The sequence below is a fragment of the Netta rufina genome (assembly GCF_964035555.1).
Source record: "Netta rufina genome assembly, chromosome: 30".
Lineage (NCBI taxonomy): Eukaryota > Metazoa > Chordata > Aves > Anseriformes > Anatidae > Netta > Netta rufina.
This window is the reverse complement of record NC_140154.1, coordinates 641,149-665,552: the sequence shown is the minus strand read 5'-3', so window position 1 is coordinate 665,552 and position 24,404 is coordinate 641,149. Positions and strand designations below refer to the sequence as shown.

The 24,404-nt window shown below is 66.7% G+C and overlaps 3 protein-coding genes across 3 annotated transcripts; 1 reads left to right on the top strand and 2 right to left on the bottom strand.

The window, feature by feature from the left end:
* The first annotated feature begins 606 nt into the window (after positions 1-606).
* Positions 607-4,433, top strand: TMBIM6 (transmembrane BAX inhibitor motif containing 6). Its single transcript, XM_084303632.1, has 10 exons — positions 607-668; positions 2,004-2,102; positions 2,219-2,327; positions 2,428-2,548; positions 2,713-2,761; positions 2,846-2,943; positions 3,027-3,106; positions 3,222-3,322; positions 3,401-3,473; positions 3,616-4,433. Exons 2-10 carry the CDS (start codon positions 2,047-2,049, stop codon positions 3,637-3,639), a joined length of 711 nt encoding a protein of 236 aa, XP_084159758.1. The 5' UTR covers positions 607-668; positions 2,004-2,046; the 3' UTR covers positions 3,640-4,433.
* Positions 4,434-4,783: 350 nt separating this feature from the next.
* Positions 4,784-13,102, bottom strand: NCKAP5L (NCK associated protein 5 like). Its single transcript, XM_084303501.1, is given in 20 exon segments — positions 4,784-5,131; positions 5,279-5,412; positions 5,576-5,872; positions 5,958-6,036; positions 6,124-6,286; positions 6,829-7,865; positions 7,867-8,155; positions 8,157-8,297; positions 8,299-8,339; positions 8,341-8,390; positions 8,393-8,500; positions 8,503-8,702; positions 9,079-9,137; positions 9,139-9,189; positions 9,192-9,200; positions 9,312-9,431; positions 9,536-9,574; positions 9,685-9,753; positions 10,067-10,286; positions 13,026-13,102. Coding segments are annotated over 19 exon segments (3,225 nt in total). The 5' UTR covers positions 10,169-10,286; positions 13,026-13,102; the 3' UTR covers positions 4,784-4,894.
* Positions 13,103-13,674: 572 nt separating this feature from the next.
* On the bottom strand, positions 13,675-24,025 carry KANSL2 (KAT8 regulatory NSL complex subunit 2). Its single transcript, XM_084303520.1, has 10 exons — positions 23,998-24,025; positions 22,684-22,942; positions 21,652-21,830; positions 21,075-21,189; positions 20,507-20,674; positions 19,301-19,463; positions 18,534-18,630; positions 16,129-16,382; positions 14,615-14,809; positions 13,675-13,939 (listed from the first exon to the last, which is right to left on the bottom strand). The coding sequence occupies exons 2-10, from the start codon at positions 22,932-22,934 to the stop codon at positions 13,865-13,867; spliced, it is 1,497 nt and encodes a 498-aa protein (XP_084159646.1). The 5' UTR covers positions 22,935-22,942; positions 23,998-24,025; the 3' UTR covers positions 13,675-13,864.
* Between the last annotated feature and the right edge of the window lie 379 nt (positions 24,026-24,404).

Here is a 24,404-nt window from a genome sequence, read left to right as displayed (position 1 = left end):
TCTTCCAAGCCACACCCATCCCCGCCAAACCACGCCAGTGCCCCACCAGGCCACGCCCCTCTCCGCCAGGCCACGCCCACGCCGTCAGGACTCACCCACGCCCCGCCAGGCCACGCCCAGCTTCGTCAAGCCACGCCCATCTCCGCCAAACCACACCCACGCCCTGACAGGCCACGCCCCTCTCCGCCCGGCCACGCCCCCTCCGCCAAACCACACTCATGCCGCGCCCACGCCCCACCAGGCCACGCCCACTCATATCAGGCCACGCCCCTCTTGTACTAGGCCACGCCTCCTCTCCGTCAGGCCTCGCCCCCCTTCTCGCCCCGCCCGCAGTTCCCCGTCTCGCCGCCAGGGGGCGCCCAAGAGCATTGAGCAAGCGGCCGGCGCCCATTGGCCCGGCCTCACCCAACGAGCCCCGCGGCTCCGCGCGAGGGGGGGGCGGGACGAAGCCCATCCAATAGCAGCGCTCGGGCGCGGCCGCTGACCAATAGGCTTCGGCAGCGTCTCTCCCACCTCCCCCCGCCCCGCCCCTCCTTGAGCGGCGGGCGGCGGACCAATGAGGAGAGGCGGAGGGCGGGATTTGGGGTGGAGGCAACCAATGGGAGGCGGGGGGCGGGGCGCAGTGGGGAGCGTTCGAGGCCTGGCACGGACGGCGGAGCGCGGCGCAGGTGAGGGCCGGGGGGGGGGGGGGGGGGCAGGGACCGGGACCGGGCCCCGTTAACGGCCCCGGAGCCCCCGAGGCGGTTTTGGGACTCGGGGGGGGGTCCCGGAGCCCCCCCCATAGGATCGGAGGGGCCGGGGCTGGGCAGAGCTGAACCCCCCCGGGGCCTTACCGGGGGGCCGGGGCCGCCCCCTCGCAGCCAGGCCCAGGGCGGCGGGGCCGGGACCGGGACCGGGGGCGGGGATCAGGGAACGGGAACGGGAACGGGGCTGGGATCGGGGACCGGGACCGGGATCAGGGCCGGGGCTGGGGCCGGGGTCGGGATCGGGGCCGGGGTCGTTAACGGGGACCAGGATCGGGACCGGGAACCGGGACCGGGACCGGGGGCGGGGATCAGGGCCCGGGATTGGGACCGGGAACCGGGACCGGGGAGGGGACCCGGGCCGTGGACCGGGACCGGGGGCGGGGCTGGGATCCTGGACCTGGACCGGGACCGGGGCTGGGGACTGGGACTGGGACCGGGATCGGTACCGGGATCCGGGACCGATCCCGGGGAACGGGAACCGGGATCGTGAACCTGGACCGGGACCGGGAGATCGTGGACGGGGACCGGGGATCGTGGGCCAGGGCCGGGAACCGAAACCGTGGCCCTGGACCGGGACCGGGACCTGGACCGGGGCCACAAACCGGGACCGGGAACCGGGCACCGGGCCCGGGCTGCTCAGACCCAGCCCCGTACCCAGGGGACCCCCCCCGGGGCCGCTCCTTTTGGTGTGGGGGGGGCAGCGGCGGGGCCGGGGCGGGCACCGGGTAAAGGTCGCCCGGCAGCGCCCAGCCCGGGCTGGTGGCACCGAGAGCACCGGGACCTCGGGGGGAGCCCCGGAGAAAAGCACCGGGAGTGGGAAAAAGCCCCCAGACCCAACCGGGAGCCCCCCCCACGAGTCCCCCACCCGGTTCCGGGGCCCGGTTTCGCTTTCACCCGTGTAAACAGGACCCGGATGGGAGCCGCCGAGCCGGAGGCCCCCCCCGGGGGGGGAACGGGGTGGCTGCTGGGGACGGCATTAGGGCCGCTAATGGGGGCCTGGCACAAAGCCGCTTTCCAGCTGCCTCCTGAGCTCCCCCCGGGGCTCGGGGCCTCTCCCGGGGCCGCCCCCGGTCTCGCAACAGCCCGCAAGGCTTGCACCAGCTGGGGGGGGGCAGCCCTACGCGCTCCCCAACCCGCCCCATAAGAGAGCACGGCGGCCACGCAGCTCCTCCGGCACCGGGGGGGGGGGGCTACGGAGGGCAAAGTGTGGGTTTTTTTTTTGGGGGGGGGTCCTAAAATTCGCCTCTTTTCTTGCAGCCTGCACCTGTGCGAAGCGGTGAGCCTGCTCCCAGCCGGCACCATGAACGTCTTCGAGCGCAACATCAATTTCGATGCCCTCTTCAAGTTCTCCCACATGTGAGCAGCAGGCGGGCCGGGCTGGGGGCCACGCAAATCCTGTGTCGTCGTCGTCCCCCCCTCCCCCCCAAAAAAAAAACAAAAAACAGCCTCACTCGTGATCTTTTCGTCCGCAGCTCGGCCTCCACCCAGGAGCACCTGAAGAGGGTCTACGCCAGCTTCGCCCTCTGCATGCTCGTGGCAGCGCTGGGGGCGTACATCAACGTGGTCACCCACCTCTTCCAGGTGAGGGGGGGGGAATAATGGGGGGCAGCCCCCCCGGGAGGGCACGGGGTGTCCCCAGGGGGTGACACCAGGCCCCCCCGGGGTCTGTTTTGCCCCGCAGTTCAGCCTGCTGACCGGCCTGGGCTCCCTGGGGCTGATGATCTGGCTGACGGCCACCCCCCACAGCAGGGAGACGGAGCAGAAGAGGCTGGGGATGCTGGCTGGCTTCGCCTTCCTGACGGGTACGTGGGGGCCTGGCAGCACCCCAAATCTGAGAAATTTATGGGGGGGGACGACAGGGGGACTGGGTGACCCCAAAATCGCTCCGCTGCCTCTCCCTGGGGTCGGAAACCAAGGCGGGGGGAGGACAGACCCTAAATCCTAACGCCCTGCTCTGCCCTTCCAGGCATCAACCTGGGGCCCCTCCTGCAAATGTGCATCGCCATCAACCCCAGGTAGGCGCAGCCCCCCCAGAATGTCCCTAAACCCCCCCCAAAAATGTCCCCAGGGCCCTGCTCACCCCCTCGGCTCTCTCCTAGCATCATCCCCACCGCCTTCCTGGGCACCGCCACCATCTTCGCCTGCTTCTCGCTCAGTGCCCTCTACGCCCGGCGCCGCAGCTTCCTCTACCTGGGAGGTGAGAGGGGCCGGGGGGGGGCCTCATTTGGGGCTGGGGGGGCTCCCCAAACGGGGCCTGACTTTGCTGCCCGTTCTCGGCAGGTTTCCTGCTCTCTGGCCTCACCCTGATGCTCCTCTCCTCCCTGGTTAACGCGTTCGTGGGCTCCACCTGGCTCTTCACGGTGAGTCCGGCCTCACAGCGACCTCCCCCGAAGCCAGAAGCCATCTCCAGACCCCCCCGGAGCCCCCCCCAGGACGGGATCCCCCCATTTAACACCTTTTTTCCCTCCCCGCCAGGCCAACCTCTACCTGGGGCTGATGCTCATGTGCGGCTTCGTGCTCTTCGACACGCAGCTCATCATCGAGAAGGCGGAGAGCGGCGACAAGGATTACATCTGGTGGGGGCCGGGGCCGGATTTGGGAGGGGAGGGGATGAGCCAGGACCCCCCCTAAACACCCCCGCTCCGTCCCCACAGGCACTGCGTGGATCTCTTCCTCGACTTCGTCAACATCTTCCGCGAGCTCCTGATGATCCTGGGCATGAACGAGGTGGGTGCGGGGCCCCAAGCCCGTTTTGGGGGGACACTCGGGATCCCCAAGCTGATTTTAGGGGGCTGAGCGGGGTGGGGCAGCACAATGGGGACAGGGACAGCGTTCCCAGCGGTGACGGCTGCCTCTGCTCCTCTCGCAGAACAAGAAGAAGGAGAAGAAATGAAGCTGCCCCGCGTCCAGGTGGAGCTGCCCCCGCCCCGCTCCCCGTTCCCACCCCGTCCCCGTCCCTTCTCCGGTTCATTAAAGGGGTTTAGTGCTTGCTGCCGATGAAAAGCAGCCCAGAAGCTTTCGCACCTTGTGGGTTTTTTTGGTTTTTTTTTGTTTGTTTCTTTTTTTTTTTTTTTTTTTCCTCTCGTTTAGCTTTCCTTTGATTACTGAACCAGCTGATTTTGCAGATCCTGCTGGAGTTTTTGGCTCCCCCACAGCCCGGGCTGGCGGCCAGCAGCTGCTGGCTCCGCAGCCCGGGTTCCGTCAGGGTGATCCCACAGCCGGGAGCTTTCGTTTTTTTTTTGGGGGGGGGGGTTTCTCCCCTTCCCCAACCCTGCGGGCACCTCCCTGCCGACCCCTCGTGCATAGACCCAGGGCGTTACGCCCCAAACGGTGGCTGCGGGCCCCTCCTTGTGCCATCGGGGGGGGGGGGGCAAAGGGCCACCACCACCCCCCCAGCTGCCCTACGGGGCTGAGCACCTGAAGCCAAAATCCCCCCCCCCTCTGCCTGCCGGGCCGGAGGAGCCTCTCCTTCAGCACCAGTGCCAAGAACCACGATGGAAAAGAACTCAGCCTCCAGCAGGTCTGCCCCAGCGCTGACTGTAATTCCTTTTCCCCCCCCCCCCCCCCTCCTTTTCCTTTTAACCCCCCCCCCTCCCGTGCGCAGCCCCGCTGCCGCACGCTCGGACTGTGAAGACGACGGTGTTTGGATTCAGAGCTCTATTAAAAAAATTAAAGAAATGGCCCTGATTTGGCTTTGTACACCCAGATAATTCCATAAAACGCTCGAGTTTCAACCCTACAGGGCTGGGGGGGGGCACTGTGAATCCGGGGGGGGCTCAAAGTTGAGAGACGACAGCGGCTTGACGAGAATTTATATAAATAAACCAGGGGGGGCGGCTTTATTGAGTTAAAAACCCGGCAGCGGGGGCTGTACACTGCAATAGCACCATCAGAGAGAGCGTGGGGGGGGGGGGACACGGGGCACTGGGACCCCCCCCCAAAGGGGGCAGCACCCCTAAATCGGGCCCTGCTTCCCCCCTCCCACTACCCCCAAATTGTGCAACGTTGCACGGGGGGGTGGGGGGGGGCGAGGGGTGGAAGCCGTGCGAGTCCGACCCGGGATTTGGGGATGGGGGAGAACAGGATGGACCCGTGGAAGGGGTGAGGGAGGGGGGGGGGGGATTTTTGGGGAGGGGGGGGGGGGGGGCTCAGCCCTGGCTGCCGCAGGAGGAGAGGCTGTCGTAGAGCGAATCGCTGAGCGACTCCGAGTGCTCCATCCCGGGGGGGCCGCAGCCGGCGTCCCGCGACCGCGCCTCGGTGCTGCCCTCGTCCCCCACGTCCGAGGCGCTGGGGGTGCGGCTGCTGCAGGCGCTCAGGGCGGGGGGCAGCGGCGGGGGGGCCTCCGGGGACGCCCCTCGGTGCCCGGCCGGGCTGCACGCGGGTGCCTGAGGGGTTTGGGGGGGGGAAAAAATGAGCAAAATAACGAGCGGGGCTCACCGCGCACCCCCCAGCACCGCGCTATTTACATCCTTACAACCACGGCCGCCCCCACCCCAATGGGACCCCAATTTCGGTGCCCCCCCCCAACTCACCAGCGCAGGCCGGTGCAGCCCCTCCAGCCCCCCGGGGGGGCAGAGGAAGGGGTCGGTGTTGCCGCAGGCTTTGGCGTTGGGGAAGGTCCAGTTCTTGCTCTGCTGGACGCGCCGCGGCTTCTCCGCATCGGCGTCTGCGGCGAAAAGAGACCGGGGAGGGGGGGGTCAATCCCAACAAAACCACCCCCCCCCCTCAAATTATAAGACCCTCCCTGCTGCACCGGTGAGCACCTTGCAGCATCAGGGGGGGTCTCAAACAGCCACCCCGTCCCCGGGTGACCCCGCTGGGACACGCACCTTGGGGACAGCCCCGGTGGCTGTGAGCGCCGGGGGGGCCGGCGGCGCGGCAGGGGGCCCCGGTGCCGCGGTGTTTGCCGGGCACCAGCAGCTCCTCCACGCTGGGCACCTCCCGTTCCAGGGTCCGAGCTTTGCGGGGCACTTTGGTGAGGGCTGCCGGCCTCCCCGGCACCGCACCGGGCAGCGGCTCCGGGCGCCCGCGGGGTTTTGGGGTGCTCTTTGCGGGGACCCCTCCGTAATCCGGGGGTGGGAAGGTCCCGATGCCGCTGTCCAGCGTCCGCGTCAGCGAGCCGCACGCTGTGGGGACGCAAAAAGGTGTGAGGGATGAGGAGAAGCCCCCCAAAAATGCCCAAGGGATCCCCGCCGGGTGATGGCAACTCGCCTGCGAAGTGCTGCGCCGTCCCCGATTCGGACAGGCTCTCGTCCGACGGCAGCTCGTCCCGCAGCCCCATGTCGGGCACCTGAGGCGAAAAAGAGAGGGTGAACCCCCCCAAGGAGATGGGATGGATGGAGAGGTGAGGGGTGGGGGCTGAGGGGGGGGTCCCAACCTTCTCCGGGGGGTCCTGGCAGCCCCGCAGGTGGCCCACGATCCCGTTGCGGGGCGGCCGGCAGAGCCGGGGGTCTTTGGCGTCGGGGGAGACCCGCTGGAAGTCGCACAGGTCCCGCTTGTGCTCCAGGCGGCTCTCGTAGGACACGTCCTTCCCGTCCACCCTGGGGACAAGGGGGCAGCGGGAGGGACATTGGGGACCCCCCCCCCAGCACCCAGCACCCCCACGCTCAGCACCCAGCCAGTGCTGGGGGCACCCAAGCAGCTGCCCCCCCGGCAGCATCACGGAAGGGCCCCGCAGTGTCCCCAAGCCCACGGTGGCCCCAGCTCTGTCTGTGGGGCATCCCCCACTCCTCCCGTGGTGTCCCCAACCCCTGTGCCCACGCTGTCCCTGTTCCCAACCCAATCGCATCCCCAAACCCATCGCCTCCATCTCCCTCCCTCCATGGTGTCCCCAAGCCCATGGTGTCCCCAAGCCAAAGGTTTTCCCAAAGTCCCTGGTGTCCCCAAGCCCGCGGTGTCCCCAAGCCCGACCCAATTGCATCCCCAACCCTGTCACCTCCCTCTCCTTCCCTCCATGGTGTCCCCAACCCCACGGTGTCCCCAAGCCTGCAGTTTTCCCAAAGCCCCCAGTGTCCCCAAGCCCCCGGTGTCCCCAAACCCCCGGTGTCCCCAAACCCCCGTTGGCCTCAGGGCCACCCCTGACCTGTTGAGCAGCTGCTGCATGAAGTTCTCGGCCGTCACCTCCTGGTACATCACCTGCAGCTGCCCGGGGCTGCGCTCGGGACCGGCACCGCGTGCCCGGGGCCGTCCTTTCTCCAAAGCCAACCCGTGGAGGAAAGCCTGCTCCTCCTGCAGCGCCTTGCGCAGGTCCTCCGCCTTCTCCATCAGCTTGGAGATGTTGAGGCTCTCGGCTTCCAGCTTGCGGGCTGCCAACTTCACCTCCCTCCGCAGGGGTGCCGGAGCCCCCGACCATTCCCGACCCCGAGCGCCCTCGGCGCGGCGGCTGAGCGCCGGCAGCTTGCTGCGCCGCAGCCCGAACCAACTGGCCAAGCCCCCGGCCGGTTTGACCTTCACCTCCGCCGCCGGCGCCCGCTCCTGCCCCTGCAGCCTCAGCACGTTCTCCTCGATGCCCTTCATCACCTTCTCCTCGATGGCCGAATGCCCGGCGGCCCCCGCCGAAGACCCCGCGCCGAGGGTTTCGGGACCGGCCGGCGCTTTGCGGGGACCCCCGGCTGTTTTGGTGGCCCCCCCCGTTGTCACCGCCGTCACCGTCGGAGCTGCTTTGGGCTCCTCGCCCCGGGAGGACCCCCCGGTTTTGCCGGCCGCCTTGGTGGGCAGCTTGGTGGGGCTGCCGTGGGGGCTGCGGGCAGCCTTGGCGGGGGGCGGAGGGGGGGCTCGCGGAGGGGTCCTGCCCCCGGGGGGGCGCCCCTTGCCCCCCGCTTTGCCGTGCTCGCCCATGGAGCCGGAGGAGTAGCAGCGCGCCAGGGGCTCCGCGCCGTGCGCCGGCTCCGGGTGCTTCAGGCTGCCCCCCAAACACCCCCGCGCCGGGGGTCGCGGCTCAGCCCCGTGACCCCTTTCAGGCCTCCCGGGCCCGGGGGGGGGCTCCCGGCCGTCAGCACCCCTCAGCTTGCCCAGGGCAGCCAGGCGCTCCTTGAAGGGCAAGTAGCCCGGCTCGGGGGGCTTCTTCCCGGGGCGGCGGGAGGGGGCCGAGCCCCCGGCACCACGCCGGGGGCTCGGGGGGGGACGCGGCTGCTCGCTCGCCACCGGCGGGGGGGCCCACGGGCAGGGACCCCAGGGGCTGCTCGGCCGCCTCGTAAGGGTGAGGAGGGGGGAAAACGGGGGGCTCCGGGGAGCCCGGCTCGGGGGGGGCGTCGGGGGACGCGCGGCGGCTGAGCACCGGCGAGGCCTCGGGGTTGGTGCTGCGGCAGGGGATTTTGGAGGCGCGGGCGAGCTGGGGGCTGAGGCGCAGCGCCCCGGGGGGGCCCGGCAGCTTCAGCGCCTTGAGCACCTTGGAAGGGGAAGGCAAAGGGGGTGCCCCCCCCCCCCCCGGGCGAAGGAAGCCCCAGGCGGGGGGAAAGAGGGGCGAAGCCGCCCTCGGGGCTCTCCTCGCAGGGCGCGTAGAGCCCCAGGAACGCGGGGTGCTCGGGGCCGCCGCCACGCTGCCGGGGGGGGGGCCGGGGGCTCGCCGTTGAGGCGGCAGCACCCCCCGTCCCCCCCGCAGCAGCCGCTCGGCCAAGGCGCTGAGCAGAGCCCCCCGCGGGGGACGGCCTCCTCCGGCGACGAGCAGGGGCTCCCCTCGGCCCCCCGCCACCCTGAAGCTGCCCCCAGACCCCGCAGAGGGCAGGGGGTCCAGCCCGGTGCGTCGGCTCCAGCCCGGGTTCGGGGGAGCAGGGGGAATCGGGGGGTCCCTGGGTGTGGGGGGGTCCCGGGGGGGTTCCCAGCAGTGGGTCCGTCTCCTCCAGCTTGCGCAGCACCTCCAGGATCTGCGCTTTCTTCTTGAAGAAGGGGGAGAGGGCGTCCAGGGAGGGGGCGCCAGGGCTAAGCACGGGGCTGCCCGATGGTCCCCAGCGGGGTGGCCTGTGGGGACAGGGCGCTGTCCACCTCATGGGAGTGGTGGGGGTGGGCTAGGGGGGGTGCCACGGGCTTGGGGACACCCAGGGGTGGGGGACAAGGATGGGACAGAACCAGGGGCAGGGACACCACGGATAAAAGGGTTGGGGACTGGGGACATTACAGGTGGAGCAGAGGATGCTGGAGAAGGGGACACCATGGGCATGGGGACGGGGACACCACGGGCAGCCCCCACCCCACGGCAGGGGGCTCAGGGATGGGACGTCGGGGGCGCGCAGAGGGCTCACCACGGCCCTGGGGACACCCCAAGCCTGGAAAGGGCAATGCTACGGGCATGGAAATGGGACAGTGCATGCAGGGGGGGGGGCGGAGGCACCGGTACCCACCTCTGCCGGGGGGGGCACAGCAGCCGGGGGGCAGCGAGGCGGGGGGCTGCTCGGTGGGAGCCCAGCTGGGGGCTGCCCGGAGCATCCAGGGACACCGGCACCGGGTGTGCAGCGGCAGCTGGAGGGGAGGCAGCACCAGGTTAAATGGCTGAGGGGGGGGGCTCTGCCTCACACCCACCCCCCGCAGCCCACCCCCAGCATTAACACAGCCCCCCCCCCCCCACGGCACCTGGGGCAGGGATCCGGCCGAGAGCTGCAGCTTCTGCTGGAAGAGGTCGCTCAGCGCCTGGTTCTGGCGCTCCAGGTCGAAGACGCGCTTCTTCAGCTTGATGCACTCCTCACGCAGGTCCTGGAATGATGGGGGGGGGACACACACAACGATGGCAGCGTCACCCCGGCTCCTCCGGGACCCCCCCCCCCCCTTAGCCCTACGGACACCCCCCAGCCACCCACCTTCTGGTTGAGCAGCGCCTGCACCACGTGGTTGGCGACCTGGGGAAAAGAGAGGATCTTGGGGGGGGGGCTGCGGAGGGCACACGCAGCCCCGTGCCCTGGCACACCGCGTGTGACCCCCCCCCAGCAAGCCCCAGTGCCCCCAGTACCTCATCCAGGCAGCGCTCGTAGGTCTCCCTCTGGTTCTCGTTGGCCTGAGCCAAGGCCGAGTTCTCTGCCTGGGGACAGAGAGGGGACAATTCAGGGGACGCTGCCGAGGGGCCCGGGCGCTTGGTGACCCCCCCCCGTGGCACCAAGGGAACCCTCCTCTGCCTGCTGGGGGCTGCACACTGGGGGACGGGGGCTGTCCCCAGCTGCTCCACCCCGGGAATGGGGGCACCATGAGAAGGTGGGAGCTGTCCCCACCGTGTCCCCAGGGCGCTGGCACCACGGCACCGGCTGCTTGGTGACACCGGCTGCGTGGTGACACCGGCTGCGTGGTGGCACCGTCGGGGGCTGCCCGGTGGCCCCGATTCCCTTTCCCCTCTGTACCTCCAGCTCCCGCAGCCGCTGCAGGAGCTCCTGGCTGCTGCCCGTCTCGCCGCGTGCCGCGGGGCTCTCATCTCCCTGCGCCTCGGCCGCGCTCTCCGACATCGCTGCCTGCCAGGGGACGCAGCCGAGGCCGCCGTGTCCCCCCCTCCTGGGGCGCTGCCAGGCCCAGGACCCCCCCCCTCACCTCGCTGGGGTCCGGCCAGGACAGCGCAGACGTCACCTGTGGGGGACACTGGGGATGAAATGTCGGGGGGGGGGACACACCGGGGGTCCTGGTGCTTTTGGGGAACACCGGGGTTGGCACCGGCGTCGCCGCGCACCGGGTGGCCACGGTGGGTGCGGAGCCCGGGGCTGGCACCGGGGGGGTTCACGGAGCCCCAGGGTGCAGAGGGGCCCCCCCCGGGGGCTGGGCAGCCCGGTTACACCGGGGGTTTTCCCCCACCCCCCCCCTTCAAGGTGGTGCCGGTGCCTCCCCGCGCTGCTCGCCCCGGGGCCGCTCCGTGCGCGCCGGAACGCGGCCGGGCCCCGGGAACCGGGAACCGGGACCCGAAAAACGGGAACCGGGACCCGAGAACCGAGCCCCGCGCACTCACAGCCCGCAGCTCCCGGCGGCTTCTCCCGGCTCCGTTCCCCGCAGCCCCGGGGCCGGTCCCGGCGGCGTTCCCGGTTGCATCCCGGCCCGGCCCGGCCGCGCTATTGTTGGGAGGCGGCGGCGCCACAGCTCCGCCTTCCCACCGCGGCCGGGGAGGAGCCGGGGTGCCGCCGCCGCCGCCGCCCCCGGTGCGCGGCTCCGCCAGCTCCGGCCCCGCAGCCCCCGGCGGGGAGCCCCGGGGAACCGGCCACGAACCGGGCAGCACCGCCCCAGGGTCCCCGTCCCCCTCCCCGGGGCACCGAGCACCCGAGGGAACAGGGAATCCCCCCAAAAAAGGGGGCTCGGAGCCCCCCAGCACCCCACGGTGCTGGGCACCCGGCTCCGTTTTTTGGGGGGCAGGACCCTCGGCTGGGTTGTGGGATGATTGGGGGGGTCGGGACCCCCATAACCCACGAGCCAGGCGGGGACCGGGGCTCCCCCGGGGCTCAGCCGGGGCCTCGGTGCCGTTTGGCTGCGGGGCCGGCACCGGGATGAGCGCAGAGGGTTACAGGGAGGCTTTTGGGGTGCTGGCGGGTGAGGGGCCGTGCGGCCACCCCACAAAGGAGGGATTCAAGCAGGGGCTCGCCACCAGCTGCTAGGGGAAGGGCAGAGCTCGGGGTGCAGCTCTCGCAGCACCTCAGCCCCCCCCAGGGACCCCACGAGGCCACCCCGGACCCCGCCGTCACCATCCAGGCCGAGGCTGGGAGCAGCCGAGTCCCCCGGTGCCACCTCCGCCACCTTTCTGGCACCACGAGGGTGGCACCGGTGCCCGAAGCGTTCCTGTGTCCCACAGCAGGGCCTGGGGGGTTTCTCCCGAGCCCCCTCCCCACCACGAGGCACTGCGGGACCTCGGCCCCGCGCCCCACCGCGCAGCCGCACCTCGCACGTGCCATCCCCGTGCCGTCCCCGTGCTGTCCCCGCGTGTCCCCTCTGCACCCCCGGGCTGCACGTGGTGTCCCCCCCGGCCCCTTCTCAGCCCCCCAGCGCAGGAAGCGGCCCCGGGGCCAGCGGCTCCGGCTGCGTCACGGGGGGGAAGTGAGGCTCTGTCTGGAGGGGAAGAGCCGCCCGCAGCCCCCCCAAGGCCTCGCCACCGCAGCCGTTCCCCTCCTTGGCACGGGGACATGGAGCGGGGACGGTGTTGGGGCAGCAGGAGGGGACAGGGACGTGGCCGCAGTAGGGCCGGGGGTGCTCGGAGCCCCGCTCGCCCTCCCCGGTCCCAGCAGGGCCCCGTTGTCACCCCGATCCAAGGGACAGTGGCCACCGGGGACGCAGCACGTGCCCAAACCGCCCGGCTGCAGGGACACCAGCACGGCGGGGAAGTGTCCCCAGCCGCCCTGCTGTCCCCTAGGGTGGCCTCGGCCTGCCCCACGTCACCGCCACAAATTTGGGGACACGGGGGGACAGCCCTGAGCGCCCCCAGCCCCGCCGTGCTGCAGCTGGGGTCCCTTTGGGGCAGCCGGGATGCACTGGGGACACTGGGGACAGCTGGGAGGCGGCGGGGACAGCGAGGACACCCCGGAGACAGCCGGGATGCTCTGGGGACAAGCGGGATGTGCTGGAGGAGCAGCCTGAGGGGAGCGGGGACACGGTGGGGACACCTTGGGGACACGTTGGGGACACCTTGGGGACACGGTGGGGACACGGCAGGGAGAGCCAGGATGCCCTGGGGACAGCGGGGACACGGAGGGGACAGCCAGGATGGAGAAGGGACACGCGGGTGGGATGGAGGACAGCGGGGGGACACCGGGGACGAGGGGACACCGGGGACAGCCGGGATGTGGCAGGGGACAGGGGGGGGACACCTCGGGGACACCTGGGAACAACGGGGAGGGGACAGCGGGGATGCACCGGGGACACACTGGGGACAGCCAGGATGCACTGGGGACACACCGGGGACAGCGGGGACACACCGGGGATGGAGGAGGCAGGCACAGGGGACAGCCGGGATGCACCGGGGGACACCGGGGACGCACCGGGGGGCACCGGGGGACACCGGGCACGCCACCGGGGCGGCCGGGACGCTGCGGGGACATCCCGGGGGGGCCTCCTCCTCCTCCTCCTCCTCCTCCTCCTCCTCCTCCTCCTCCTCTTCCTCCTCCCGGTGCCCGGTAGCCCCGGGGGCTGCTCTCAGAGCCCTTCCCGGCGGCGACTCCCCCGTTCCCGGTTCCCCCCGAGCTGCGGCCCAACTTCCCCGGGGACCCTCCGGTAACGGCGGCGGCGGCTCCGTTCCGTTCCACTCCCCCCCCCCCTCCTTCCTCCTCCTTCCTCCTCCTCCTCCTCCTCTTCCTCCTGCCCCCACCCCCAAAAAAAACCCCCCCGCGGACTCACCGGGGGGTTACGGAGGGGCGGCGGCGGCACGGGCCGGCATGGCCGGGACCGGGCTCGGGACGGGGCCCGGGGCTGGGACCGGCGGTGATGTCATGGCTGCACCGGGCCGGCCCCGCCCTGCGCCCCCGCCGCCGCCAATCCCAGCCCGGGGGCGGGGGGGGGGGTTTGGGGGGGGGGGTCCCGGGGCCGCCGCCGCATCCCCCGGTCACGATCGGGGTCGCCCCGAGCACGTCCCGGTGCGCCCCCCCCCCCCCCCCCCCACCCGCACCCTTCCCCGACGCCCCCCGGGGTTGGCACCGGGCACGGTACCGGGGCTGGGGGAGGCACCGGGGGGGGCACCGGGGCTTTGGAAGGACCCTGGGGGGGTCGCCCACCCCCGTACCCACCCCCCCGGTATAACGGGAGCCCCCCCTGGGCACCGGCTTGCCCCCCCCCCCCCCATTTATCCCCCCCCCACCCTCGCAGCACGACCCGGGGACGCTTTTGGGGTCCAGGTCCAAGATCTTTATTGAGGGGGGGGGGGTCACCTGCAGGGGGGAGCCACCCCCACGACCCTACAGGGACAGGGGGGGACATGGGGACAGCCCAGCACCACCCCCGCTGCCCCCACACAGCTCCGTGTCCCCCCCTTTCCCCCAAAAATCCCCCCCAGGACCCCTCCGGATTCCTCATCGCCGCGGGTGGGTCCTCGCCCCCCACCCCACCACCAGCACAGGGCAGGACCCTACACGGGGGGGGGGTCCGCAGCCTCTTTCTGTTCCTCCAGAGGTGCTACTGGTGGTACTGGTGTTACTGGGGGGGGCTCTGTGCCTCAGGGAAGCCCCTCGCTCGCTCCCAGTTCAGCTCCCGGCTGCCAGCTCCGGGTTCCCGTTGGCGGCCGCCGTCTCCTCGGGGGGCCCCGGGCGCAGGAGGTTCTGGCCAGGAGAGAAAAAGAAAAGAGTGGGATGGGTGCAGGGGGGGTTTGGGGGGGGTTATAGGGGTTGGGGGGCTCGGCCCCGTGTCGCTCCCACACGAATTGGTCGTTCCACGGGGTCGGGAACGCCAACAGACCGGGAGGTTTTTCCTCTGGGCTCCTGCTTGAAACCAGCGGCTACGGCAAACCGGCGGCCTTCATTCAGGGCCTGGGGGGGGATCCCCGTCCCTAAACCCAGCTGTAGGGGCCATCAGCCAAAGGGGGGGACAGCAGAAGGGATGGGGCAGCTGAGGGAAACCCCAAAACCCCCCACGGTGAGCACCCAAGGGATAAAACCACCCCGCTGAGAGCAGGGTGAAGGGAATGAAAATCCAAGCCTTTTGCACAGAAGGCAACTGCTGCCCTCCAAATCCCAAAATGGGGAGAAAAAAGCCCCAAATCCCATCCCCAGCCTGCAGCTGAGACATCCTTACCCCATCACAGCCAGGGGGAGTTCCCCAGGGCTGGGCGCTGGTCCCCAACCCGGAGCCGTGGGGACACAGCAGCCACCTGCGGGCACGCAGGGACCGTGGTGGCACCGCCCGGGCTCGGGCACAGCTTTGGGGACAAAATTTTGCCCGCAGCAGGGGCCGTGCTGGGTCTGGAGCCCCCCCTAAGGGCGCTGCTCCATCCGTACCTGCGCAGGAGGCTCGGGGAAGCCGTGGGCAGAGCCCCCTCGGTCGGCTCCTCCGGGAGGGGACGGCTCCTCCAGGGCCAGGATGTCCACGGGGGCCTCGGCCACGTCTCTGAGGGACTGGTCGAGGGCCACGGAGGGATCGAAGAGCAGAGGGGACGGGGGACACTGCATGCCGTCCCCCACCACGTCCAGGTCCTAGGAGAGAGGACAGGGAGAGCGGCCCCGTCAACGGAGGAGCCCCCGCAGCCCTCCCGGCAGCCCCTCGCCTTCGTCCCCCTCCCCAAAACTCAGCAGAACTCAGCAAAATTTTGCTTCCCCCAATATTTTTTGGGGTTTCCAGCTCCTCTCCGCCGCCCACGCCCTCCTGCGGGAGGCAGGGGGCCCTACAAGGCTCTTTTTAGAGGCTGGGGGGGTTTCAGGGGGTGTCTGACACCGAGGTGGGACGCCCACGACTCCGGGTGGAACTTCCCAAAGCTGCCACGATGCGGGATGCCCCCACAGCTCCCAGCACGAGCCGAGGATGTGGGGCTCTCCAGGGGCATCCCAGCTCTGGGGGAAAGGCCTCGGGGCAGCCCCACAGCAGGCAGCCCCACAGCAGCACACAGGGGGCACCCGCACCCACGGGGCTGCCTCCAAGAGAGGGCAAACACATCCTGAAGGGACTGGGCAGGGTTTTTGGGGTTCCTGCCCACAGCACCCGAAATCCTACAGAGTTAAAAAGTCCTCTGGGGGGACAGGCTGGGGGGGAGAAGAGTGGCTCTGTTTCTCCTTTCTGCCCTGGAAAAAAAATCTCTCCCACAAAGGCCGCGTTGACGCCGCTGCCCTTTGGCTCTGCCTCGCAACCGCTCAGCCCCACAGGAAGGAGCCTGGAGCAGCTCCAACGCCGCCGACCTCGGTGCTGCCAGGTCCAGCTCGGCCCCACGGCAGCCCCCGGCCCCCGAGCGAGCCCTCGCTGTCAGCAGTTGTCAGATTTCTGCTCTCCGATGGAAGCTCTCGAGGTCTCGGGGACACCCGAATAGAAAACCAAAAGCCCCCGACGTCGGCGGGATTTTTTTTGCTCAAGCAAATTTCAAAGGATTTGAAGCGCGGAGGCTTAACGCCCAGGCAGGACACGGGAATAATCTGGGGATTAAAACCCTCCTGGGAGAGGAAGGCGGGCAGAAATCTGCTTTTTTTTTATATATATATAAAAAAGCTGAATGTTGATTTAAATAAGAGCAGGGCCCTTCGAAAGGAGCAGCCACAAGCTGTGCTGTTCCAAACCCTGCTGAAGGAAGCATCTCCCAAACCCTTTGGGTTCCTGCTCGTTTTTTTCAAGGGGCTGTTTGTTCTTCTCCGAGCCAGCAAAGAGTAAAAACCATTCTGTTATCGGCGCTGGGGAGGCAGCGGTGGCTTTCTGCGCCCCCCAGCTCAGCCTGGCTTCACAGATGTGCTGAAAGCAGTGAATTTTGGGCAAGTTTTCCTGCAGGACCCTTTTTTTTTTTTTTTTTTTTTGGGCCACCGCTCCCACTTACGTCGCTGAACTCCAGGGGCAAACTCTCCGTGGGCTGGAGCTCGGCAGCGCTCAGGTACAGGTCCGTGGGGGCCGCTTCCAGCTCCTCGGGGACAGAGAGCACCTGCTCGGGGACGTAGAGCTGCGGGGGCAGGCGGAGGTGGAGAGGGCAGCAGGGCTCCTCGGAGAGGCTGACGGGAACGGGTTTGTTGCAAGGCACCTCCTCCGAGCCTTGACACGGCTTGAACAGGGTCTGGTTAGTGTCCTGACAGATGTCTGGCAAGATGCGGTCAAGGGAAACCTGCGCCTTGCAGCGGGCGAGCTAGAGGAGGACTACGAGGCTTGCCGGGCTCCCCACGCATCCTCCCGCCCTCCAGATTAAGGTGAAAAACCCTACAATTGTAGGTTTTTTCAGCCCAGGCTCCGGAGCTGCGCCCTGAGCCACGGTGCTCACGTGATGGAAAACGGGGACAACAGCTACAGCCCCCCGGGGGGGGGCTGGAAGGCTTAGCTGGATCCCGTAAAGCACTCACAGATCCTCAGCTGGAAGATATTACACATGCCCGGGCTCACTTTGATTTGCAGACGTCCATTTCGGAGGCGTCTGCACCGCTTTCCAGGTCCAGCAGGCAGCGGGGACGGCAGCGCGCACAATGCTGCTTCCACCGCCAGGAGTTGGGTTCCGGTTATTTCCAGCTTCCCACTGCATTTTCCTTCCCAGTGGAAAACCTGTTCCTGCCAGAGGTGTAAATGGGATTTCCTGCCTTTAATCACAACCAGAGGGCTTCGCTCCGATCGCATTTGCGCTCGGCAGAGCGATCCCCCAGCAGCAGCAGCAGGAGCCCGAATCCCGTCCTCGTCCAGCAGCAGATGCACGCGGCGGCGTTCCCCACACCCCTGGGGTCGCGTCCCGGGGTCTCTCCACCCTGTGACAACCCCCGCTGGGTGCCACAGCAGGTCTCGAGCGTGAAGCAAGGCTTTCAGGATGGATTTCTCACCGACAAACCCACCCAAACACCCGGCAGGCCGATGTCCTCAACGTCTGACAAGCTCCCTGCACACAACGCGGGGTGGGAGAGGAAAAACAAACCTCCAAACCCACACGTGGTGGCCAGAGGCGCTGAGTTTAACCCCATCCCCCGAGCTGATGAGGTTTCCTTCAGATTTGTCCTCTCCCCCCTCACCTCCGTGCCCCGAGGAACCGTCCACGGGCTCTCAAAGCCTCCTGGCAGAGCCCCTAATTAGCGCTGGCCCTAACGGTGCGGAGCTCAGCCCCAAGAAGCCAGACCGAGCAGGCACTCGGGGGTGAGGAAAGCGTCTCTGCAGGAGCGGCAGGGCGGGGATGCCAGATTTTCATCTCTCCCGATGACTCCAGCCCAAGCGCTCGCTCTCCTGGTAGCCAAAAAGCAGCGGCTGCCAAGACGACGAAAGCCCCAGCTCCACCTGGAGCCCGACAGCCCAGCTGCTGAGCTCCCCGTAACGCCCCGGGGCAAACAATCGAGCTCCTGGAAAACCAAACAAAGCCCCAGAGCCTCCCCACGAGGCGCAAAACGCGGCAGGCTGCAGACGTTAGCGGCTCGCCGGGGCTACCCGAAGCAAAGATCTTGTTTGTGGCAGCCAAAGTGAGCTGAGGGCTCAGCCACGAGGAAAAAAAAAAACTTTTTTCCACTCCCTGCCCCTGCTCCCAGCCAGCTGCAAACAGCAACTGGCTCGAAGTGCTTTGTAGGTATTTATCCTGCCTTTATTTTCAAGTGTACGGCCGCTGGAGAGAAACAATGGCAGCTTCCTGCTCCCCGCGCAGAGCTGGAGGAAGATCTGCCAGCTCCAGTAAGAAAACAAACCCAAAGCTCATCCTCCCCTGCCTGCCAGCTCTGCTCCGGGATCCGGGGCTGCTCCTGACTCACAGCAGCTGCAAGCACGGCCCCGAGCTGCTCCTGGCCGGATCCGCCCTGTCCCAATGCCACACGAGGGGCACAACCGGCCCGGGGAGCCCCAGCCAGGCCAAAATTTACCCCTTTCTTCAATTCCTGCCCCAAAGCAGCGCTGCAGGGCTCATACATCCCTTCCTACACCCACCTCCTGCACCAGGAGCTCGGCAGACCCCGCTCTGATGGCTGTTGGCACCCACAGCCAAGGCAGGAGCAGCGATTTAGGCAGCGTGGATTTGTTTTCGTCCTCCCTTACCACAGCTGGCAGCCAGCTCGGGCTCCACGAGGTCCCCTTGTCACTTCCAAGTGACCTGGCCGCACCCCGGGGATGCTCTGGCTCGGCCAGCGGACCACAGGAAGAAAATTCCTTTGGGCTCCTGTTTGAAACCAACGGCTACGGCAAACCGACGGCCTTGATTCAGGGCCAAAAAGGGAAAAAAAAAAAAAGGAAAAAAAGAGGATCAAACCCCTGGAAGTTGGGCCTGAGATGAAAGGATACGAGTAAGGCAGTGCCTGGTCATCGGCAGGGACGGGTTGGAGCATCGGACGTCATCCACAAAGGCCAGGCACCGCTGGCTGGAGCGGGTGGTGTGCGCCTGCAAGGCCAGGAGAACAGCTCAGAGCTCTGTGAGCTTTCCAAAACCCCCCCCCCGGCCACACAACGCCCGGATTCTGCTTTCAACACGCGCCAAGATTAAAGTCTCCTGCACTACAGCGCATCCTCGCCCTCGTTATCTCCTTCCCATTCATGCTTTTGTTGGGACAGGGCTGAGATAACACGGAAAGTCTGGGCTCCCATCGAAAGAGCCTCACCTCATCAGTTTGTCGCAGAGAATGGGTTTTCTCCGACTTATCTCCTAACTTTCAGGAGCCAGTTAAGGGAAGGCTTTAAGTTTTGGTTGAAACAGCTCCAAATTTAGTTTTGTGTACACTGCAAGGGCCCGAATTCGAGTCCCCACAGGTCTGGGAGGAGTCTGCGTGTCACCGCCGCGCCCAGGAACATTTTCCACGTGAAAGTCAGAGCTCCCCCTTTCAAAAGGGAAAATCCTGCACCCCCACACCACCATTTCTGTGTTTTTGCTGCCTGTTTAACCCCCCCCTGCGAACCCACAACGTTTCAGCCCACCTGGGGATGCTGGAGGGCGTCATCCAGGACCGGCTCTTCCCTCCGAGCGCCTCACGAAGGGCAGAGGGGACCAGGAGGAGAGACGCAGCCCTCCAGGGGGATGCCAAAACCCCCAAGCAGGCCCTGAGCTGGCGACGTACCTGCTGGGCAGCGCCGTCGGTCGCCAGCATCCTGCGCTCCTTCAGCTGCCGGTGCAGCAGGGCCTCGACGCCGTAGCGCTGCCGGTAGCGCCGCAGGCACTTGAGGCGCTTCAGGTTCTCGCGTTCCTTGGCCATGAGCCCCTCGGGGCCCGTCAGGAGGCTGCTGCCTGTGAGAAATGAGGGAGGGATCAGTGAAAACAGCACGCACCCACCTGCCACGCTGTTCCCATTTCGTTTTTTTTGGGTTTCCGAGAGTCAAAATCAGCCCTGGGGAGCTCCGGCAGCTGGCTGGTGACAGGAGCTGACACAGGGAGCTCATCTTGGGGTTCCACCAGAGGATGACAAAGCAAACTTCATCCCAAAACTTATCCCGATTGCCCCGTGCCCGCAAGGAGTTCTCAGGCTGACCTATTTTTAACCCTCTTTTAAAAATAATTTGGCCGAAGTTGAGTGTGATTTCTAGAGGCAGAATATCAATTTTTTTTTTCAAATTTCAGCTCGCTCCCGTGTTCTGGAAGCTTCCCGTAAGCCCTCCCAGCTGTAATTACAGGGCAGCGGGCAGGATCTGCAGCTCTGCTTTGCTAAAACGAGTCCTCCCAAATTGTTATGTACCAAACTTCCAGTTATTTTTACTTTCCGAGACGAGCTATTATAAGAGCACGCTGGGGAAGCGTTCCTTGCTCTGTAACCTCTCAGCCCGTTCTGTAACCTGGGCCTGCCTCTGCTCAGCCACCAGCTCCGGCCTCCGACAGCATTTTTAGGGAGAAATCCAAGCCAGGCAGCAGTGATTTTGTAAAAAAAAAAAGCTGCATCCGTGCTAAGGACGACGTCATTACAGCAGCACCGGTGCAGCTACCGAAACAAACCTCTGCCCATGCAGACAGAAGCCTGCAGATGAATAAATTTGTGTGTTGTTTGTAAGACCAAAAACAGGAAATCCCCTACAAAAAAAGCACTTTTGTCTCCGAATTAACTTTGTAGTCTCATTTCCTGGCAAGAGAGCAAACTTTGAAGAGCAAAGAAATCCGGCAACCCCTCTAACCCGAACGATACCGATCTGCAGGCGCGGGGCCAGCCACAGAAACACCCTGGCTACCCCTTTTTTTTTAAAGAAAAACATGTTTTAAATGTAGATTTCTGTGTGTTTTAGAGAAGACGGTGCCCTCGGATGGAAGGATACGCACCAGAGGCTGCCTGCACCGGTACTTGCCTATGGCTTCGTGCTCGCCCTTGCGGCTGTGCAGGAATCGCCGCTTCTTCTCCTTCAGGAGGTGCTGGAGCCGCTTGAACTGGTCGATGTAGAGGGACTGCAGGCGGATCAGCTTCTCTCGCATGATCAGGGCCACCTCCTCGGCCGTGTACACGCCGGCGTGCCTGGAAAACACCCACAGAAGCAGGGGATGGTTTGGGGAGGGCCCTCGGGGCCGTTCCCCTTGCTGGGTGACGCAGGCGTTGGCAGAAATGCTGCTGGAGAGGGGCCGAGGCAGACAGAGCAGGGGGTGAGAAGCAGAAATATCAATTTTTAGTCCTAATTTTAATGAAGGGAGCACCCTGAGAGTGCAGCTCGCGTGGCTGGCTCCAGGCTGAAGGAGGATCAGCACCAAAGGCTTCCCAGAACCACCAGGCAAAGCCCTGGCAAGCATTCACACCCAAAAACTCACCCCGGAACCGAGTCCCAGCGCAGCATCGTTAATAAAATCACCTCGTTAAGGGCTGCTTCCCGCTATCACCCCGAGCTAAGGCTCTGTGTCACCCGCAGGAGCCACCCACTCACTTCAAGGGATCCTCCTGGTCGCTATCGATGCTGTCAGCCTCGCTGTCCGGGTCCCCTCGCCACGTCTGCTCCACGGTGATAGGATCCTGCTCGCCGTCGCTCCAGCTGTCCTCATCTGAGGAACGAGGGGCACTGAGAGACGGGGCAGGGCCCCACAGCCCCCCAGGAGGTGAATTTGCTCTGTTTCGTGCCAAAAGGAGGCTCTTCCTCCCCAGCAGGGACGTGGAATGAGAAGAAATGCACCAACTGGGGGCTGTTTTGACTGCGCCCACCTGGCTAAGGGCCACGGTGGTGCCCACCGAGCGACCCCACAGGTCAAGGAGCTCAGCACGGGGGTTTGCCAGGCACCAAGCAGCGCAGAGGGAAGCTAGCTAGGGTTTCTGCAAGGGAACCTGCAGGATTTGGGGTTTGTGGCGTGATTTGCCTGCAGTCAGCAGCACCAAGACGCAGCAGGGGCTGCAGAACACGGTCCTGTACCCGCGGATCTTTCCCTCGCTGGCTTTACCAAGCCCTACCCTCACTTCTCCGCGGCAAGGAGAGCACCGGGTCGTGGTTTTTGCTTTTTTTCTGTGCTTACCCAGGATGCGGCTGGCCTCGCTGCGGCTGCTCTCTGCGGCCTGGGAGCCCAGCTCGCTCTTGGCGTAAGAACTGAGCTGGCAGAGCAGCGTCTCGCTCGCGGGCCCCGGGTTGGATTTCTTCATCTGAGCCTGGAGCGCCAGCGTGTTCCGACGGGCGTGCTCGGCGCAGAAGGACACGCTGCAGGGATAAATCACCCGCTCGTCACCCCTCCAGCCAGCAAAACGAACAAGCGAGACACTGAGAAACGTTCAGCCTGCCCCAACCTTCAACGAAAGGGAACAAAACCGCCCGCCCCTGGCTGCAGGTAGGGCAGGGAAATGCCAGAGAGCCCCAGGTGGCTCGCAGACCGCACAGCGCCGCTCCGACACCGCCCCGAGCTGCGGAGCTGGCAGCCATGCGGCGCAGGAGCAGAGAGAGAAAAGAGCTTTTTACTTCAAGCCACTGAGGCGAGCTCTTCTGCTTCCAAACGTCCACACTGGACTTTTCAGGCTGGCCAAAGCCGACGGAGATTTTTTTTATCGCAGAGGGGCCGAGGGCAGACTCAAGACTAGCACTGTTCTTGGTAAGCTCCGAGGATGAGACGCGGGTTGAGATGCACCCAGGAGCAAAACTGAACCCCCTCCCCGCCGTGCTGGCTGGATGTGCTGATGTTTGAGCTCCTTCCAGCCACAGCAAGTCCAAATCAAACACAACCAGAGCAAACACGCTGAGGATGAGCCATAAAAACAGACTCCAACTCAAATTTGCTGGGCTGAAGCCAGGGGCACGTGGGTGCAAGGCCAGCTCTGACAAAGGTGCAGCCACCTCGTGATGGCAGAGGGCAGACGGGGAGCAGAAAGGCTCCACGCCAAATCCCCAGTGCTTGTGGAGCCTTCTCCTAGCTCAGAAGTGCTTCAAAAACTTGCCTGAGGTTAACTTCAGCGCAGCAGCTGAACGAAAAAGCCCTGCAACACCTTTCTAGATGTGAAAATCCTTCCCCTGCCCGTTTTAATTCGCTCTGATGGGGGAGCGGAGAACCGGCGGGACTCACCCATCCTTCTTCTCCGGTTTGGGGGCAGCATTGGGGCAGCGTTTCCCGTTCTTGGCCGAGACGTAGCTGCACTGCTTGAAAGGGGCGCTCCTGTCCTCCAGGATGTGCTTGATGCAGAACTCCTGGCCCTCCAGGCGCGGCTGCGAGCACTGCCGGTGGCTGAAGGCGCATGCCAGAGGCTCCTGGGGCCGCGGCACCGGCGTCAGGCGGCCTCGGCTCGAGGGCAAGACGTGGATGCGGATTCTGTTCATGCCAACAGCTGGAAAAAAAGCAGGGCAAAGGAATTAGGAGGAAGGAAATGAACCACGCGGCCACGGCTCGCACCTGCCAGGGCATCCCAGTGCAAATCCTCGTCCTGCTGGGACACGGGGGGGGGATGAAGAAGATCCTAAAGTGAAGGGTCCCTTTGGGGGGGGAAGAGGGGTCCCTGGGGAAGGAAATGGGGGTCGCCAGTGCAGAAACAGGGGTCCCTGGTGGGTGAAACGGGTCCCTAGGGAAAAAATGGGGGGAAGCCAGGGAAAAAGGGGGGCCCCCAGGGGGAAGAAACAGGTTCCAGGGGGAGAAACGGGGGTCCCGAGAGGATGGGGGGGACACGGAGGTGTCCCAGGGGTGGAGGGGAACCCTCCTTAAACAATCCTAGGGCCTCCTGCTGACCCCCTGCCCCCCCAGCACCCCCTGGACCCCTCCAGACCCTCTTAAACCCCCCTTAAACCCCCCTATGACCCCCTGCACCCCCCCCCCAGCACCTCTCGACCCCCCCCCAGGACCCCCTACTCCCCCCTAGACCCCCTTAAACCCCCCTAGGACACCCTGGAAACCCCCCCAGACCCTCTTAAACCCCCCTTAAACACCCCTAAGACCCCCTGCCCCTCCCAGCACCCCCTGGACACCCCAGAGACCCTCTTAAACCCTCCCTTAAACTCCCCCAGCACCCCCTGGACCCCCTCCAGACCCTCTTAAACCCCCCATAAACCCCCCTAAGACCCCCCCCATAGGCCCCAACTCCCCCCCCCGCAGGGTCCTAGCGCCCCCCCCCCCCTCCCCGCACGTGCTCCGCCGCCCTCCTCCCGCGCCGGCCCTCGCGCATGCGCCCTGGCGCCGCCGCCCGGCCGGCCCCGGCCGCCGCCATTTTGTCCGCGGGCGGCGAGCGTGAGGGGCGCTCCCTCCCCCAGCGCATCCCGGCGCCGGCGGCGGAGCAGGAGAGCGGCGGAGGAACGCGAGGATCCCGGGGGAGCCTCCCGGGAAGCTCGGCGGGGCCGTTAGGGAAGGGCCCCGCCGGTCCTAAGCGGGCGGGCGCCGCCGCCGCCATCTTACCTCGCTGCCGCCGCGGCCTCCCCGCCGCCTGCCCGCGCAGCCCGCCCCCTTCACCTCAGCCGCCCCTCCTCATTGGCCCGCCCTGCCGCCGGCCCGCGGCGCGCGATTGGCTGAGCTCGATGTCACTCAGCGAAGCCACGCCCTTGGGAGGGTGGGCACGTGAGGGGCAGCCGCCACGTGGCCGCGCCTGCACGTGGCTGGGGTTGGGGGAGAGCCCCCCGGGGGCGCGCCTGGCTCGGGGCCGGTCCCAAAAGCTTTGGGGCAAAAGCCAGAGCCCCAAAAGCCCCCCAGGGAAAGCCTCGATGCCCCCAAAGCCTCCTAGAGATGTCCAAAGCCACCCCCTAGGAGCTGGGGGCTCCCAGCCCAGGCTCCAAGAGGGAAAGGGAAAAGGAAGAATGAGCCCAAAA